The 20,486-nt window shown below is 39.3% G+C and overlaps 1 protein-coding gene across 1 annotated transcript in view; it reads right to left on the bottom strand.

Moving 5' to 3' along the window:
- Positions 1-710: 710 nt before the first annotated feature.
- Positions 711-20,486, bottom strand: part of tpcn1 (two pore segment channel 1) — a 68,963-nt gene continuing 49,187 nt past the window's right edge. Inside the window, exons 21-27 of the mRNA XM_043715843.1 lie at positions 16,529-16,641; positions 16,399-16,445; positions 16,218-16,286; positions 10,479-10,563; positions 10,119-10,258; positions 4,717-4,797; positions 711-4,281 (exon numbers count right to left, since the gene is read on the bottom strand). Coding sequence (XP_043571778.1) covers positions 4,156-4,281; positions 4,717-4,797; positions 10,119-10,258; positions 10,479-10,563; positions 16,218-16,286; positions 16,399-16,445; positions 16,529-16,641 — 661 coding nt within the window. The 3' untranslated portion in view covers positions 711-4,155. The remainder of the gene's footprint in view (positions 4,282-4,716; positions 4,798-10,118; positions 10,259-10,478; positions 10,564-16,217; positions 16,287-16,398; positions 16,446-16,528; positions 16,642-20,486) is intronic.

Here is a 20,486-nt window from a genome sequence, read left to right on the forward strand (position 1 = left end):
GCTTGTATTCATTGGAAGTTAGCAGAATGAGGGGAAATCTCAGAGAAACATAAATTCCGAATGGGACTGGACAGGTTAGATGTGGGAAGAATTTTTCCAGTGTTGGGAAAGTCCAGAACTAGGGAGTCACAGTCTAAGAACAAGGGGTAAAACATATAGGATTGAGATGAAGAAGAATTTCTTCACTCAGAGTTGTGAACCTATTGAATTGTCTCCCACAGGAAGCTTTTGGGGCCAGTTCATTAGATATATTCAAAAGGGAGATGGGCGTGGTCCTTGCAGCTAAAGGGATCAAGGGATATGGGGATAGAGTAGGAATGGGATTCTGAGATTGCATGATCGGTCATGATTGTATTGAATGGTGGTGCAAGCTCGAAGGGCTGAATGGCCTACTCTGATACCCATTTTCTATGTTTACTTAAACAACTTGCAAATTTTGAGACAGGATTTTCTTGATATGCATAAAAATCCCCTTCAAATGAGAATGAGATGACAATTTAAAAAGAAACTTATTCATTCATGGGATGAGAACATTGCTGCCCAACCCATCATTTATTGCCCATCCCTAACCTCCTACAGGGCAGTTAAGAGTCAACCCAATTGCTGTGGGTCTGGAGTCACATGTAGGCCAGGTAAGCATGGCAGTTTCTTGCCCTGAAGGACATTCGTGAACTAGATGAGTTTTTTCCAACAATCAGCAATTGATTCATGGTCATCATTAGACCCTTAATTCCAGATTTTTATTGAACTCAAATTCTACCATCTGCTGTGGCAGGATTAAATTATTAATAAAAATGATAAAACATAGAATATTCACACCTAAACTGCGTATGCTATTCTTGGAAGACAACAATCCGTCTTCGTTAATGTATGGCATCAATGTAATTGGAAAGAGCAGTAGTGCATTTGTCCACTATTAGACAAGATATAGTTTATTTGTAGGAAATTAAAAAACTTGAAAAACATTCTGCAATTCTAATTTAGCCTTATTGTTAAATATTTTTCATTTGAAAGCTCTCATCTAAAACATCAAAAAGGTTTAACTTAACAGACTGACAAATAGGGTTGAAGCCAAAATTCCAGAGATGAAAGCAGCATTCTAAAGCACCAGTGAATGGCACTAGTTTTTATAACTGTGAAATTAGCATTACTTTGTTTCAGTTAGTTTGTATCCTGGTAAATAATTCCAAATCAGAATAAGTGGCAGCATATATTCAATTTCTTATCTTATGTTTTAGTATCTATATTTTGCACTAAATATTTTGTTGATCCTCATCACACACAATTCTCTTTGTTGACAGCTTCCAAGTACGTCAAATTGAGTTAAAATATTCTTGTTTATTCTATTAGCTTGCCAATAACTTTTCAACAAGCAAATCTTCAATTTCGTAACCAACACAATTACTACAGTAAAACTGCTTGAGCATGATCACTATGCAAAAACCATTTCTTTATCATGTCTTATTAATTAAAAGCAAAGTAGTTACTAAATCCCAAGATTACAAGAAGGGAATGGGAAATTACATTACGTTTAGTCTGTAAAGTGACCAAGCTTAATCTGTAAAGTCAAGAACATCCAGAAACTGGGGTGAAAATTCCATGCATAAACACTTCTAATCCCTAAATCAAATCAAAACTTCAAACTGTTATTCCATTTCCAAAAAGGCACTATTAGCCTATTTTTGACCAAAAGATACATTCTATCACTCAGATGCTGCTGGATTGGACTGAGGAGGATTTGATCTTAGTTTATAATTTTGATGTCTATATAACGTACAAAACATTTACAATAGTAGTAAGAAATGCCTTGGGCAGGATTTTCATGATTTTATCAGTATAGTCATTGAGGTGGGTGAGCCTTCAAAATGGTGGGCAGGACCCATTTCCAGGATTCCTATCCACTTATCCATTGCCAATAATTTTACTGGCATGGGATGACAGTATGGGTAGCAAATCTGCATGTAGCACACCTAATCTTGGTGGCTTCAAGTTGGGCATTTTGGACTATTCACAATTCGTATAGATTTCTAAAGGCAACATGGTTCACAGCAGCTTAGAAGAGTCATTATCCATGAGAAATCCACAGCCTTTTGACAGATAAGTTCAAAATGTTGTGGCAACTTCATATGGCATAATGCAATACTAGAAGTTTAATATATTTTAAAAGTTAAGTGACCATTAAATTGTCCAATGCTGTGAAAGCAGAAAAGTCCTCAGATGCATTAGAGTCCATTATGTTGTGGATACAGTGCTGTTTTTCATTTAGTAATACTGACAATCAGATCTGACTGTGCCAATGGTCAAATGTAATTCAATTATTTAACCAACTAAAAGTAGAGACATCTGTCCCCATGCTTTTAAGGTTGAGCAAATGCTTGGGCACTTTGATCGTTAATATATCAGCTCCTCTGCTTTAAGCATGCACAGATGCACAAGCTTTCTGGTTGAAAGCTTGGAATCTGTTCCTCAGCTTCAAAGGTCAAACAGATGATTGAGCTCTTTCAATAACTTTATAGGTTTTAACATATTCAACCTTAGAATTTTTTTTTAATAGCAGATTTCAATGGCATCTCATAATGAATACTTGGCTGAGCTCCAAACCACATTAATAGTTTCAGCTCAGTAGGTTGTTGTCACAGCTGTCAAGCAGACTGAGATTTTTATAAGCACTACAAATACTTCCCAAAGTTATTAAAGGTCTCAAGAGTTCTGTATATAGTGAATACTGGGTGAGTGGGTTTTGAGATTATGAACAGGGCAGAGGTGGTGGGGGTATATAGGGGTGGATGCGTGGACATAGAGGGTATGGAAGGGAGGGTAGAAAGTGAGTACGAGGGGCCTCACATCTACTGAATTGGACTGATGTCCTCAGGAAACTGCAAGTGAGTCTTCTAAACTTCTTGCCTCAGCATCTGTTTGTTTTCAAGGTGGCAATCGGTAACTTAGGCAGGAAGTGGTATAGGGAAGTTAGGGAATGATCTGACCTTGATTTACACCTTGAAGGTGAAGATTCAGGTCCTTGTGTCAGACCACTCAAATATTAGGTAACTAATACAGATTTACAAGTTATCGCTCATTCACTTTGAAAACTGGAAATGGCACTCTGTTCATAAAAACATTACATCAGTAGCACCTACAGTTTCACTAGCAAACAACATGTTTAAGAAAAACATAATTTCTGATTTTTGCAAAATAAGAATCTTGGGGTGATAGATATGTAAAAGGTAAAGACGGCAAAGTCCCAGAGGACTATAGGGCTGCCCTCTCTTTAGAGAGAGATGACTGGTAATGGCTTACCCCAAGGGTCACTTTGCCTCAGTCTCAACTTATGTCAAACCTCTATGAAGAAACAAATATTAAGTTTGTACTGCTCAGAATTCAGCAAATAACATGGCCTACTCCAAATCAGTGAAGCATCATAATTTGAGGACATATTTTAAATAATGTGTACATACCCTAAGCAAGGCATGGATTTTGGAGATGCCTGCAGTAATCAAAAGTAAACTTAACATTAATACCATTAAGTTTCCAGTTTAAATACAGGAATTGAATTTTAAATTGAATTTCCCAAGTGTCGTGGCAACTATATCTGAAATCATTACATTACTATGCTAATGTCCCATTAATACTGTCACTTGTCTCCCTGCATTTAACACTATGGCTTACAAATGGAAATAACCTTGGGAATTAGATTTTGCAAAGTGGGAGACAGTGCTTCTTACAAGAACATTACATTTTATGAACAAACTCGAACAATGAGAACTGACTTACCACAAATAATTAAAGTGACAATTGGACAGATATTAAATTAAAATTTTGAGAGTAGCTATCCAGACAGCACTTGTGCAAGTCAGGTACCAAATGAAAGTGCTGTAAAAGGGCTAAGAACAAAATAATTCTAAAATAATTGACATATTTCACAAATACAATTAAAAGACTTACTACGTTACAGATAACTTACCACAGATAAAAGTTATCAGATAAAATTTCTCAATAAAATGGCCACTATTTCTCACTATTCCAGCTCTTGCCAGGATTCTGCCGACACAGTAGCTTTTACAACTGGTGAAACATCCCCCAAGTGCATATGTGCAAATCACAAAATATATAGTAATACTGAGTAATTATTGCATAGTGGAATTTTAGGTTATATTCCTAAGTTACAGTCTGAGATCGCTGTCGTAATTCTGAAGAAGGCTGGTGAGTGCTTGAGTTCAAGATACATTCAAGTGGTTGATCATGCTGCATTTGGTTTACCCGGGCATGCTCTGCAAACCATTCCTGTTGGAAGGGGAGACATTTTTATTGCTGAACAATATGAGAAACAGTTATTAGTAAACAAAAAGAAAAATCAGCGTCCAACCAAAGTACTAATATTTTATTAATGTTTTCAGATGTACAACATAATTAATAATTCACACCCTTTAACATCTATAAACAAATCCTAAGAACTTAACTCACCTAAGTCTCTTTTGTTGATAATATACCTAGTGACATTTGTCCAACTGCTCCTCCAATCAGTAGTTTACATTTATAAAAGGATTGGTATTGCTATCCTTGACCTGCCCACCATGATATTTTACCTTCCCTTTATAAAGGAGTTAATTTTTTTTTACAAGAATATGTTTGACTCTAAGTATATTCTAAGAAGTTATCTAAGTGGGTTTGTCTATTTGGTAAACATAAGAAGGTACACCATTCGAAAGGTTTTCATACCTGAATTTCCTCTTCATACATTTTAATGCTTAGATCACTTTTAGTTCTTAATCTTCTGCCAATAAAAACCATTTTAATCTGCTGTAATAAAACAAGAAACAGTTTTCATGTCATAAAGCTGAAGATAGTCTTAAAAGTCCTCTTGAAAAAGACATTGCTTATGATCTAAAATATATAGGTTACAATATTAGCTCAAAGACAGACAGGAAGCGGAGACGGCAGTGGGAAGAGTATAATGAGTTTGGAAAATATGTAAGAATACGTTTCACTCAGATCTCAACAATTCTAACTGAAGGAATTGGTTAATAATTTCTGCCTCAGTTTTCTGGTCATCTTGAAAAAGTGAATGAGGCTTTTAACACAGGTCATGGCTGCAATCAGAGAGGAGGACAGGATTTATCAAAGACCTTGGGATGCTGGGGTTGGAAGAGGGATATATGTGGAACAGTTTCTGGATCAGAGGTCATAGGGGATTACCAGTGTTGGTGGTGGAGTAGATCGGAGACTTTGGGGAATATGCAGAAAGCAGGACCCTTGTGGGTTGGTTAAGTAGGGAGGTTTTGGATTGGTTGAAAGGCTTGGTGGTTGGGGAGATTAGTAGCTAAAGCTTTAAAGAGGAAATTAGAAGGGGAAAAAATCTAAGGCCTTTGATGGGAGGACCAGAACAATTAGTTGTAGAGGAAATCTGCATCCTTGGGGAAGAGGGTTCATGTGGATAGAAATAGCCTCAGGAGATTGGAAGAACAGTGGATGTGATCAGAGGCCTTGCAGACAGGTAGGTGGTGCAAGATCAGAAGGATTGATGATGGTAGAAGTCTGCCTCACATTTGGGGTTGGTTGTTTGATTGGCTGAGTCATCTAGTTTCAGTAGGTAAGTGAATCTTATATGAAACAAAGAACTGTGTATACTGCTGATGTGAAACAAACAAAATCAAATCGGTGGAACAACCTAGCAGCATCTGTGCAGAGAAAGCAGAATTAACATTCTGAGTTCAGTGACCCTTCAGTTCTAGTTCCGAAGAAGGGTCAATGGACTTGAAAATTAACTCTGCTTTGTCTCCACAGATGCTGCCAGACCTGCTGAGTTTCTCTAGCAATTTCTGTTTTTGGTAAGCAAATCTTCCTGGGTGAAGTTGTACTCGAGTTTCATTAGACTTTGGGTGGTTCAAAAACCAGGAAACTTAGCCAACAAATGGCTAATTCTGAGGTACACAAGCCAACTCCTACATTACTGTAATATTGGAAGTACACTAAGGCGTTTGAGCTCAAGTTACAGATATTTTTCATTTTTATATACTACTTAAATTAAAGCTACTATTTTTAATGGTTTAAAAGTTCCCTTCAGTATGAAGTTGCATAGTTACATCCTTATGCTGCTTAGTATTCATAGTAGTTATTTGTCTTCTTCGCCTTCCCTTTGGAAGTATCTAATATTGAAAGGTAAAGATGCTATTGTTGTACCAGACTATAAGCTTCTCTCATTAAAGAATGATAATTTAACTATGGGTTACCACACCTCAGATGAGGGGAGAGTTTGAGAAGGTGTGTTCTTAATGGTTACTTTAGCCAATGCAGAAATTGAGCCCACACTGTTGGCATCAGACTGCATTGCAAAACAGGCGTTTATGCAACTGAGCTAACTGATTCTCATACACCTAATATTATCAGCAAACACATAAGTGACCAACTGGTTTTACGTCAGCTCCTATAAATACCATTCTATGGGGCATAGTAAGTTCTTTATGAGTAGCCCAATAAAACATTCCTTGGCCTTCAATCTGCCCCTTTTTTTATTAATTTGTGGAATGTGGCTTCGCTGGTTGGACTAGATTAGATTAAATCCCCTACAGTGTGGAAACAGGCCGTTTGGCCCAACAAGTCCACACCGACCCTCCGAAGAGTAATCCACCCAGACCCATTTCCCTCTGACTAATGCACCTAACACTATGGACAATTTAGCATGGCCAATTCACTTGACCTGCACACCTTACCATTTATTGCCCATCCCTTATTGGGTAATGGCTTAATTCCAGTGCTCACCTCAGATTTCTATAGAGTCAAACTAATGTCTTAGGTAGGTAGAATGGGATGAGAAAAGGCTGTATGGGCCATTCATATCTTTTCCCTCAGAGCCTGCATAGAATGTTTGTAAGAGGAACAATCAACAACACAACTATTATGCATATCAAATATAATCACGTTTAATTTTCTTTGAATTCTATATCTGATAGGACCAAGATTGAGATTTTGAATACACAACATTTGTACACTCCTCAAGAATTTTAACTCTTTTCCCCAAATTTCTCCCCTTCCTTTGCTCCCTCTTCTACCGAAAATTTCTACACTTCCAAGAATACTTGTCACCTTCCATTGCCTCAAATGTAACCAGTATTCATGAGTTAGCCAAGACAGTGAGCAGAAGCAAACTATTTGACCATGAGCGAATAGGGTATAATACATCTTTTACTCACTGTGCCAGCCTAATAATTTGCAGCGGAAGCCACCAGACAACCCTCACATGCAGAAACTCTATTTTGATTCCTCTATTCCATGACCTGTTGAAGTGCTGTAGTGCCTCTGCTATAATTGCGTAAATGATCAGTAACAAAGGATTGAATTTGAGACTGTCTGCAGAACTTTTTGTCATGGAGTCATAGAGCACAGGAACAGACTCTTCGGTCCAACTTGTCCATGCCGACATGTCTCCCAAACTAAATTAGTCCCAAAGTCACTGATACAGTACAGAAAGTTGAAAATAATTCTTGTAATAGTTAATTATGAAAGCTGGTCATGATTACAGCATGTGTCAAAGTGAATATGTAACATGTGCTAAAACTGCCACCTGGTGGTGAACATGTAAGTGCGCAACGATGTACTTGTGCAGAAAAAACAAGGGAACACATAATGAACGGTAGGACTCTGTTAAGCAATGAGGATCGCAGGGATGTTGATTAGTGTATACACTGGTCCCTTGAAGTATTATGACAGGTTGATAAAGTGGTTAAGGCAGCATATGGGATACAGGTCTTTATTGGCTGAGATACAGAGTTTAAGAGCAGGGAGATAATGCTAGAACCGTATGAAATGTTGGTTAGGCCACGTCTAGAGTACTGTGAACAGTTTTAGAATCCACATTTTGGGAGGGAAGTGATTGCATTGGAGAGAGTGCAGAGGAGATTTGTCATCATGTTGCCTCGGCTGGAGAGTTTTAGTTAAGGAGAGAGATTGGACAGACTGGGCTGATATTTTGAGCCCAGTGACCCTTCTTGAGCACACAGAGTAACTTGGAAAAAGTGGTATAAATGCTGAAGATGACAGGTTGAGGGCAAAGGAGTACACGGGTAGGTAGAGATAGTGCCCAGAGGGACAGAAAGACAGTTAAGCAGACAAAGGAATGGATAATGGTAAGCCATAATAATAATGGGACCATAAGTAGATGAAAATAAGTTAGATGTATTGAAAACAGCCCACGTCATGACAGGGCTAGGGGTGTGGGGGTCACTAAAGGACATACAGGTAGGTGTACAGGCCCTAAAATTATTGAACTCGATACTGAGACTTGAAGGCTGCAGGGTCCCCAAGCAGAAACTGATATGCTGTTTATCCAGCTGGCACTGGACTCACTGTAGCAGACCAGAGACAAATATATTGGCCAAGGAATACTGGTGTGTTGAAGAGGCAGGCAACTGGAAGCTCAGTGTCATTTTTTTCATTTTTGTACACAGAATATAGTTCTGCATTGCAGCAGCCCAATATGTGATTCGTCTCTGTAATGTAGAGGTGACCACATTGTGAGGAGCGAATTCAGTCGACTAGATTGGGTGAAGTATAGGCTATTGGCTGCTTCGTCTGGAAGGTGTGACTGGAGCGTTGGATAGTGAAGAGGGAGGAAGTAAATGGGTAAGTGTTGAACCTTCTGTGATTGCATGGAAAGGCATCATGGTGTTTCGGGGAGGTTTTGAGATTGGTCCACACCACCTCCACTATCCAAGGCTCCAGACGCACCTTCTAGTCAAACAGCAATTTACCTGCACTTCCGCCTAGTATTGTGGAACATCTACGTTCTGTCCAAAAATTGACCCGAGCTTCCAGTTGCCTGCCACTTCAACAAATTACTATGTTCCCAGGCCAACATCTCTGTCTTGGGCTTGGTGCAGAGTTCCAGCAAAGTTGGAAAAAACATCTCATTTTCCATTTGGGAACCCTGCAGTCTTCACTACTCAATACTGAGTTCACCGTCCTCTCTGTCCTTTATCCACTCCCACATTCCAGGCCTGTAATGACATAAGCTGCTTTCAGTACCCCCAACCCATTTTCATCTGATTATGATCCCCATTTTAGCTTTTCTCTTTCTCCCTGGCTGATCATCATCTCTCCCTTTGTCTGCCTAACTGTCTTACTGTCTCTCTGGGCTTTGTCTCCACCAACCCATTCACTCCCACACTTGCAACTGTATGTCTTCAGTATAAATACGACCTGCTTGTAGCTACTATTAATATTGAAAATGAGTCACTGGACAAAACGTTAACTTGGCTTTTTCTGCACAGATGCTGTTTCTGTTTCAGATTTAGAGCATCCACAGTTCTTTGTTTATTTTGGATAGACATGGGTTGTTTTCCTTTGAGTGGAGGAGAGTGAGGAGGGAGATGATTGAGACATATAAACTCATGAGGGCCATAGACGGGAGGCAAGAAGAAACATTTCTCCCTGGCGAGTGATCAATGTCTGGGGCATAGTTTTAAGTTAAGTGGCATGAGGTTTAAAGACCATGTGTTAAAAACTATTTTTCCCAGAGGGTGGTAGGAATCTGGAACTTAAGGTTGGTAGAGGCAAAACCCTCAATATTTAAGTTGTATTTAGATGTACACTTGCGATGCTGAGATATACGCTACGGGCCCAGTATTGGAAAATAGAATTTGAATAGTTAGGTTGTTGTTTTGCCCAGCACATAGAAATCCTTCAGCCTATTGACTATCAGTGCACTAGACCACCACGACACTATATCTGTTCACATCCTTAACTTCATTTGTATTCAAACTGTGATAGCTCTTAATTATTTCAAAGTTAGCATGATGTAAAATATGAAGCTCCACACATATCAGGTAAACAAGACAATACACAGGCTGAAAATAATATAGTTTTTTCAGGTTGTTTGATTGTCTTACAGTGACAAAGACATGAAATAATATCAGAATAAGGGACTCTCCATGCCCGACACCACAGACACACAAAGAAACCAAAAAATCTGTGGATGCCTAAATAATACCTGTAGTCATCCTGGATATGGTGGTTTAGAAATGGCAATATTACCTACATTTAATAATTAAAGAATAATAACAAAAATGTTAAAACTCCAATTAAACAGAATACGAAGAGAAACTGGTATACGTATAACCACTTACATCATTGCTTGCCATTCTGGATGACAATTTAAGGAGTCCAGAGATCTCAGAAGATGGAGAACCATTCTGTCTGTTGAACTCAAGAAGTCGATCAACTTCATCTTTGTCTACTTCAGTCTCAAAAACAATTCCATTTTCGTCTGTTATCAGTGACAGATCAGAATACAGAATACATAAAAACACTGTCCAAAAATGACAAAATTAGAACATGATTCAAAATTCCAATCTTTGGTAATAACTGATCACAATTAAAAAAAAACAAAAACTAGTCAAAGAAACATTAAATTAAAATATAAAACATTGAGGCACAGAGCAAGAAGCAAACTATCATTGATGGAAATTTGTATGGATGACACGTACCTCCCTCATCTTTACTTTTTCTACTGTAGTTCATGCGGAACAGAAATGCATCCAAAATAAAGGCAACAATAATAGTAAGTACAACCTAAACAAGATAAAAAAAATTGGTAAGTTACAACTGTATGCTATGCTAAAAAAATCTTGTTTAGATCCATCAAGAAATCATTACATAAAGCCATTAGGACTGCCCATTGAAAATAAGGAAGGGTAGGCAAGTTATGACAATCCGTGCATAATGCTGATTTGATGACATTTTCAATTTCAATACTCGAGCCTTTGCCAACGCTAAACATGATTCAGCAGCAGGAAGGAAAAACTCAGCAGCATTGCTTACAGGGAGAAAGAGGATGACCAATGTGTCATCACCAGCTCAGCAGACTTTCCTGACATGCAGGGCACCACGAATTACATACACATTGTACCATGAGCCCCACATGTAGACTCAGAAATGTGCAACAACTAGAAGACTTCCACTCCCTCAATACTCAGTGTACCATATTTAGGTTCTGGATTAGTGGTGCTGGAAGAGCACAGCAGTTCAGGCAGCATCCAAGGAGCTTGTGGATGCTGCCCGAACTGCTGTGCTCTTCCAGCACCACTAATCCAGAATCTGGTTTCCAGCATCTGCAGTCATTGTTTTTATCTCGTACTATATTTAGGTCAATGCCTGCTACCCTGAAAGTGGTCATGCTACCTGAAATAACCCCTGCTCAGGGGCCAGTGTCTTGTCACCAAGTCACCCTTTATTTGCTTGTGCACTGTCGCCAGCCAGCTCGGAGTCAATGCCCTGAACTGAGAAGACTCTAAACTCTTGGCTATACTTTTTATTAGAAAAGGTGAGGAAATAACAAGCAAACATGTTTATAACTGAATTAACTGCACAGAGGCTGGTATCCCATCACCATGCCACACTTTATTTACTAGTGCACAGTATACTGACCGGAGCTAGCCAGTTCGGAGTCAATCCTCTAAATGGAGAAGATTATAACCTCCTGGTCATGTTGGTCATAAAGTCATAGAGATGTACAGCATGGAAACAAACCCTTCGGTCCATACCGACCAGATATCCCAACCCAATCTTGTCCCACCTGTCAGCACCCAGCCCATATCCCTCCAAACCCTTCCTATTCATATACCTATCCAAATGCCTCTTAAATGTTGCAATTGTACCAGCCTCCACCACATCCTCTGGCAGCTAATTCCATACACGTACCACCCTCTGCATGAAAAAGTTGCCCCTTAGGTCTCTTTTATATCTTTCCACACTCACCCGAAACCTATGCCCTCTAGTTCAGGACTCCCCGACCCCAGGGAAAAGACTTTGTCTATTTATCCTATCCATGCCCCTCATAATTTTGTAAACCTCTATAAGGTCACCCTTCAGCCTCCGACGCTCCAGGGAAAACAGCCCCAACCTGTTCAGCCTCTCCCTGTAGCTCAGATCCTCCAACCCTGGCAACATCCTTGTAAATCTTTTCTGAACCCTTTCAAGTTTCATAACATCTTCGGGACCAGAAGTTTCTACCTAAGGTGTCTTAAATGGCTCCCTGTCCAAGTAACTTCAGAAAGACACATGACTTTCCCTGTGGAATCAAACTGCAGCCAATATGTAGAAAATCACTACACCTCCAATTTTGGTGTCATCTGCAAACTTACTAACTGTACCTCTTATGTTCGCATCCAAATCATTTATATAAATGACAAAATGTAGAGGACCCAGCACCGATCCTTGTGGCACTCCACTGGTCACAGGCCTCCAGTCTGAAAAACAACTCTCCATCACCACCTTCTGTCTTCTACTTTTGAGCCAGTTCTGTATCCAAATGGCTAGTTCTCCCTGTATTCCATGATATCCTACCTTGCTAATCAGTCTCCCATGGGGAACCTTGTCGAATGCCTTACTGAAGTCCATATAGATCACATCTACTGCTCTACCCTCATCAATCCTCTTTGTTACTTCTTCAAAAAACTCAATCAAGTTTGTGAGACATGATTTCCCACGCACAAAGCCATGTTGACTATCCTGAATCAGTTCTTGCCTTTCCAAATACATGTACATCCTGTCCCTCAGGATTCCCTCCAACAACTTGCCCACCACTGAGGTCAGGCTCACCGGCTTATAGTTCCCTGGTTTGTCTTTACCGCCCTTCTTAAACTGTGGCACCACGTTTGCCAACCTCCAGTCTCCGGCACCTCATCTGTGACTATTGATAATAGAAATATCTCAGCAAGAGGCCCAGCAATCACTTTTCTGGCTTCCCACAGAGTTCACGGGTACACCTGATCAGGTCCTGGGGATTTATTCACCTTTACCTGTTTCAAGACATCCAGCACTTCCTCCTCTGTAATCTGGACATTTTGCAAGATGTCACCATCTATTTCCCTACAGTCTTTATCTTTCATATCCTTTTCCACAGTAAATACTGATGCAAAATATTAATTAAGTATCTCCCCCATTTTCTGTGGCTCTGGGGTTGTTAATCTGGGTCAATCAAGAATCTCATAGTCCACAAGTCAACAATGTTCCAATCACTGTGCTACCTTTATTCTGTGAGAGTACATTTACGCCGCCATAACATACCCCTCGAGGATGACGACTGATGACAAGAGCTATCACCCCTCTCCGATCAACCTGGCTCATGATGTCCTGGGGATTTATCCACCTTTAACTGTTTCAACACATCCAGCACTTCCTCCTCTGTAATCTGGACATTTTTCAAGATGTCACCATCTATCTTCCATATCCTTTTCCACACTAAATACTGATGCAAAATATTCATTTAGTATCAGTGGCTCCACACAAAGGCCGCCTTGCTGATCTTTGAGGGGCCCTATTCTCTCCCTCGTTACCCTTTTGTCCTTAATATATTTGTAAAAACCCTTTGGATTCTCCTTAATTCTATTTGCCAAAGCTGTCAGTAGTACAGGAAGTTTATCAACATAGCAACCTTCCAGACCAGGATCTTTCATGACTTCCACAGATTTCTGCTATCAAAGGCACGGTTGCAGCTTGACAAAGGCAGCGCTGCACTGTTGACCATGTGCTGAACCTTTTCATTGATAGTAGCTCCTCAGGAGAGGAAGTATTGCACAAACTCCAGAGCCAGCCTATCACCATAGATGATACAGGGTATGCTCAACTGATCCAGTGAAAATCTTTGTCCTGTCCTGTGCAGAATGACTATTATACAGCAGTCAACTGCAAACTCAAGGCCATGAATGCCCACATTGGTGAGTTCTGTTTTCACCCGGAACCAACCAAAGTTGATACCGGATGCTGACAGCAGGTGGTAAGTCTTCTTGGATGAATTGGATAAGGATACTCAGATAGGTGCTGACTAAGGTGGGGGCAATCATACAATGTGGTTTGATCCTAGTCTGAATGTAAAAGGGCTCAGTTTCAAACCCTCTACAGTGGCACATACACTGTTACACAGCAGTGTCAGGATGGTGACAAACGTCAAAGGGGAAAGCAGAGGATCCATAGAGTTTCACTGTTTGGAGAATCAAACACCTTGGTCTGGTCAAAGAAGTGGAACAACAATTCTTGACGTTGCTCTTGACATTTTTTCTGGATCTGCCTAGCCACGAAGACCAAGTCTGCAGTGTCTCAGGATAGTCAAAAGCCACGCCGGGTTTCCGAGAGGAACCTCTCAGTGACAGGATGATGAAAAAGTTGTAAAGCTCTAAACTGTGAGGATAGAGTACATTACCTTGGCTTGTTTTCTTTAGCAGGTGAAAGAATAATCTAATTGGCATGACTGAAGTTGTAAAGTGAGAGAAATCATCTCCTGTGGTGTGGGGGGTGAAGAGAGAGTGAGAGCAAGAGAACGAAAGAGCAAGAGAAATACACAAGGAAAAGGAAAAGCAACTGACAGAAACAGAGAGAGTTCAGAACAGGGTGAAAGTAACTTAAAATTAGAACCAGTCCATTCAAGGATGTCAGGAAGCACTTCTTCAGTCAAAGTGGAGTGGGGGTGACACAGTGGCTTAGTGGTTAGCACTGCTGTCAAGGACCCAGGCTCAATTCCACTCTCGGACAACTATCTGTAAGGAGTCCACACATTTTCCCCATATCTGCGTGGGTATCAGACCATGCACATAATATCCCAAACAGCCTCACCATTGTGAGGGCACAGCTCTTGTGTACAGACAGCACCAAAAAGAGGAGCAGGAATAGGCCACACGGCCCTTCGAGCCTGCTCCGCCATTTTATAAGATCATAGCTGATCTTTTCGTTGACTTAGATCCACTTACCAATGCTCTCACCATATCCCTTATTTCCTTTATTGTTCACAAAAATATTTACCTTAGTTTTAAAAATGTTTACTGAAGTAGCATCAACTACTTCAATTCCAGAGATTAACAACCCTCTGGATGAAGACATTCCTTCTCAATTCAGTCGTAAATCATCTCCCTCTAATCTTGAGACTATGCCTATCTTGAGGAAGGAGGCTGTCAAAGCATCAGCTTTTGGTTTACTTGACCATAAGATCAGTGCACAATGGCACTTCTCTCATTCATTCAGGATACTGGGCAGCTGGAAAGGGTTCTCTCAACCCCATCTCACCTAGCTAATGAATTAAAGTAATCATGGCTTGAGTAATGGAACAAAGGTCCAAGCAAATATCCATCAAATGCTGACTGTTGTACTGGACTTAGTTCCCCACAATGATCACTAGCTGGTCCATGGGAGGCAGGCATGTGCTTATATGTTGAAGCCACAAAATCAGACTGAACTTGAACAGATTTGTTGTCCCTATGCTCCAGTCTGTGAATGGATCTTTCACACCCTTGTCTGCTTCCTCGTGCAACTCTGTCAGCTCCTCTACAATGAGGAGTCAAAACATAGACTTGGTGACTGCTTTGCAGTACACTTTTGTTCAGATTACAAGAATGTCCTCAAGCTTCCAGATGCCTACCATTTTCATTCTCCACCTTACTCCTGCTCTGTACTTTGTCCTTGGCCTGCCCTATACTTCAATATCTCCCAGGACATTACTGCAGTCGTTCCTCAAAATAATTATACTAATGAGCTAGTCTTGGTGTTGAATATTGAAATTCCCCAATTTGAAATACATTCTGAGTCCTCGCCACCCTCAGTGTTCCTTCCAGCAAGAGTTCAATATGGAAGAGTATTGATTTATTAATGAGGGGGACAGGAAGTGATAATCAACAGGAGGTTTCCTTGCCAATGTTTTACCTGATGCCATAAAATTTCAATGTTAAGGACTACCAGGGCAACTCCTTTCCGTTTGTATATTACAGCATTCTCACCTCTGGTGGATCTGTCCTGCTGTGGGAAATGGCATAACCAGGGATATAGACATCACTTGCAAGGGTGTCCTTAAGTGTACTTGAATGGCTTATTAGGCTAATTCCAAGGACAGTTCAGAGTCAACCACATTACAATGAATCTGGAGTCACATAGAGGCCAGACCAGATAAGAATGGCAGATTTCTTTCAGATTTTATTAGTGAACTAGATGGGATTTTAAAACAATTGATGACGATTTCAGTTACCATTTACTGAGACTAGCTTCACTGAATTTAAATTCGATCAGTTTCTGCTGGGGATTGTAACCACAGCCTAAGCCTCTAGATTACCAGGGCAGTGACAATTCCACTACACTACTGTATCTTCCTGTTCATTAACGAACAGCATTAAAATTATAAATTTTAATTACTGTACAGCTAAATACTGTGGAAGATTGAAACAACAGTACTCGCCTTTACTTACCATAGTTACAATATAGAAAGTCATAAAGTAAATGCGACTCCAGCTTGTAGTCTGAGATACCACGCCTTCCTGTGGAAAGAGAGCTGCAGCTAAATTCTGTTACATACATTTGCAATTAAGCAGTAATTCAGTGGAATAGGTCTTATCTTTGGAGAAGATACTTAATCTCAAGAAAACTCACCATAGTTATATACCAATTGTTTACAACAGTCAACTCAAACAATGTTACTGTAAAAAAGGGAAAAAAAGGACATGATTATTTTTATGACCTTTCTGCCTGCTCAACTAAATTACACCTCAATGTTACTCACCAAAACTGTTAAGTATGTTATTGAAGTTATTGAGAGAGTAGTATCCCTGTATCACAGTTCTGTCACCAATGGTCTGATTTTTCCAGCGATAGAAATCTGCTACCATGCTGTTACTATAAACATAGAAGTGGGTTATAAGCTGGTAGGTCAGAAAAGCAAAATAACTTGAATATAAAGTGAAGTACTCCAAAAATCACTTTGATACTACTGTGTGTCGTAAGTGGTTAAGGTGATTAAGGTAATAGCAATTCCTCAAATGTACAAGTTACAGTCAATAGCAACTTGCCAATAAGAACCATTTGAATGCAAAAGAAAAATACTGTAGATTCTGAAAATCTGAAATAAGATAAATTTCTGGCCATTTCTACGAAGCTATAATTTGGTTTATAAAATAAAGGAAATAGTAGTTTTCCTAACGACATAAAAAGAGTTATGAAGTAATTTTATTCTGAATGTCAATTTGTGTTTCCCTGTTTAATTGCTGTTTATTTCCCACTGTTACTTAGGTGAAGGGTAGCCTGCACAAGCACCAATTTACTTTTTGATCTTTCTCTGCACCTTCTCTGTAGCTGCAACAATATATTCTGTATTCTATTCTATTACCATGATATATTTATGTAAAATATGATTTGCCTGGATAGCATCTCGATACGTGACAATAATAAATCAAATCAAACAAACTATAATATTTTGGAGTAAAATATATAATATATAGGCAAAATATAATAATTTCCTTTCTCAATGAAAATAATGGTCTGGAGTTTGTAGTAAGCAGTGAAGTGACCGTTCTCATTGACGGGCTTGAAAAAAAACATGTATTAAGATCTTGCAATTTCTGTGGCATCTATCTTAGCATTAATTTACATCTGGCACCAAATCAAGAGGATCTCCAGGTATCCAGCAACAGTAATGTTATCAATTTGCATATTCAGCCAATCATACTGAAGAATTCTCATTGACGGCAAACCAGGATGCAAGTAGCATTGATAATCTTTCATTTTTTATATTTTTCTCTGTAAATGTATATTAGATGCTAACTCATCATAAAATGAAAACATTGTATAAAATGCTGGAATTGTTATCATACTGGAAAATGTTTACATTTCTGCAACATAAAAATTAGGCTCCTGCGGTAAAGCACCATTTAGCTGCAGTATTTATGATTTAGTACATCATTAAAATACAGATTCCATGAACCTTTTGGGGTTAGGAGAGGAGGTTGAAACTGCATTAGCAGCAATATCACAATGTAAATGAATAGTTCTTGCAATTTCAGTGATTTCTAATGGATCAAAGTGTTTGATGTAATAGAGTATCTTTGTGAACTCAATGAAAATATATTCCTTATATATGGGCATTTTTACAGAGCTCAATTTCAATGTTTCTCAGCCTTTATATGCCTCCATGCTTGATTTTTCTTGTCTAATTATTGAAAATGCTACACAATAAACAAAGTACTTTTGAACTAATATTGCCCTAATGTAAGGAAACTCAGCAGTTAATATGCACGATAACAATAAACTAAACAAAGTATGTAATCTGAGCAATGCTGGTTGAAAGACAAAAAATGGCCAGAATACCTGGAGAGATTCCTATCACTTTATTACCTGTACTGTAATGTGTCCAACTGAGACAGCAGATGATATCTTACTTCAACATATTGCCTGAAAGTCAGCACCTCCAATTTTGCAGCACCCTCGCTCAGCACTATAGCTTCTTTCACATGATTAAAATGAAATTTATATTTCCTGTTTGTTACATCATGTTTAGTAGTCTGTGACTCAGTGAAGGCAAACTGATTGATTAAAAATTCTTCCTGGTGCTTCCTCAGTTCACAGGTGCTACAAGGTGGCACCCTATGGCAAGAAGGCTCAACTCACAAGCCTACAAAGTCTAAGGGCAACTTACAGACCCCCTCAGATAGATTTGGAAGTTTTGGCAGCCCTCCTTGTCAGGAGGTATTAAGTAAAGTCCTCAATATCAAGATGTTTCATTGTCTACAAGCATCAAGTAAGACCATGGGAAATCAAACAAAAAGTTTCATTTTGTCTGCCAGGGTGCAGTGGAGAGTTAGGAGATGTACAATAATAATAAACACTGAAATGAAATTTTAATTACAGAAAGATTTGCTCTCTGCTAACAAAAGGCAATGGAAGAAATGGACAAACAAATCAGCTCTTTAAGTGAGCTAACTGTACTGCCAACAAATATATGCAATTGCATTTGACAGGGTGCTCAAATATGCATTTTCTACAGTGTTTTAACTACAGGTCCTAACTGAATCAATGTACTTGGAACAACTAAAACTTGAAATAATGCCTTCTCAAAGTGTGTAATATTTGTAAAAGACTCCAATTTGCCTTTGTCTGCTCCATTCCTGGATTAAATTTCTGTGCTATGCACCCAACTCACCTCATTTTATGCTTTATTCACCATCTCCTCAGCTGTCCAACTGCTACTGAGATTGCTCACTGACTGTTTCCAGAATCTCAGAATGAACACTATTCTTTTATATCAAATCTTTACAGGAAACATCTACTGCAGTGTTCATGAAGGTGGCCCACCAGCACCTCCTCAGGCTACTTGGGACTAGCAATAAATGTCAATCTTGCAAGCAATGGCTCAGCCTGAGAATATATTTTAACCAACAGGTTGCGCAACATCACAGAGAAGGAGAGCAATTTTGGGGGGGGGAAGCTGTTATCTTTAGTGTATAAGCCCTTTCACTTTTGCTGTGATAGTTCATTTTCTAAATAAACTCGTAATGTTTTCAGCACTAGGACAAAAAAGAATACCCTATCAACATCAGCAAGTTGCAGAATAAGAAACTGCAGGGACATGAAACAGACTAGACAGACAGACTGTAACAAATTAGTGGAGTAAACTGATCACATGCAGTTCACAAATTGTGAATGTGACATCCTTGAGAAAGTGGTTGAGAGTTCCATTCATGAAACACTTCAGTCGTTTGCTGTAGGTATGCCACAATGTCATTAGCAATGGAGTTCCAGGAATTTTACCCAGCGATACTGAAGAAATAGTGACTACTTCCAAGTCTGGATGGTGAGTGAATTGGAAGGGAACTTGTAGGTTGTTCCAGTATCTCTGCCCTTATCCTTATAAATGGTGGTGATTATGAGTTTGGAAGATGCTAAAGAGCCTTGATGAGTTTCTGCATTGCATCTTATAGGTGCTACAAATTGGTGCTGCTCAGCAGTAGTGTGGAGGGTGTGAATGTTTGTTGATGTGGTGCCAATTAAGCTTGGTCAATGAGTATTGACAAGCTTCTTGAATATTGTTGGAGCTGCACATATCCAAGCAGTTGTGGAGTATTCCATCACTCTCCTGACTTGTATCTTTTACATTTAGAAAGCCAGGAGGTGAGTTACTTGCTGCAGAATTCCTAGCCTCTGACCTAATTTTGTAGCCACAGTATTTATATAGCTAGTCCCATTCCATTTCTGGTTAATTATCCCCCACAGGATGACAACAGTTTGCATTGGTAATGCTACTGTCAAGGGGCTATGGTTAGATCCTCTCTTATTAGAAATGGTCACACCTGTGTGTTATAAATGTTACTTTTCACATGTTAGCCCAAATCTGGATATTGTCTAGGTCATACTGCTTTTGGACATGGACTGCTTCAGGCTCTGAGGAGTTGTAAATGATGCTTAATATTGTGCAATCATCTCCACTTCTGACATTATCATAGAGACAAATTAATTGATTAAGCAGCTGAAGATGATTGTGCACTCAGACATGACCCTGAGGGGCACTTGCAGAGAGGTCCTGGAACCTTCTACTTTGAGGAACAAAACCCATATTTTCTTTAGGGAAGGCCCTTTATGTCCAAGGTGAAACCAAGATATATCCAGTCACGTGACTTTATGGCTCTGAGAAGTACTCATGTGATCTTGGTTGCTGTAGAACTAAAACATAGGATAAATAGACGTTCCAA

The sequence above is a fragment of the Chiloscyllium plagiosum genome, chromosome 25 (genome assembly GCF_004010195.1).
Source record: "Chiloscyllium plagiosum isolate BGI_BamShark_2017 chromosome 25, ASM401019v2, whole genome shotgun sequence".
Taxonomy (NCBI): Eukaryota; Metazoa; Chordata; class Chondrichthyes; order Orectolobiformes; family Hemiscylliidae; genus Chiloscyllium; species Chiloscyllium plagiosum.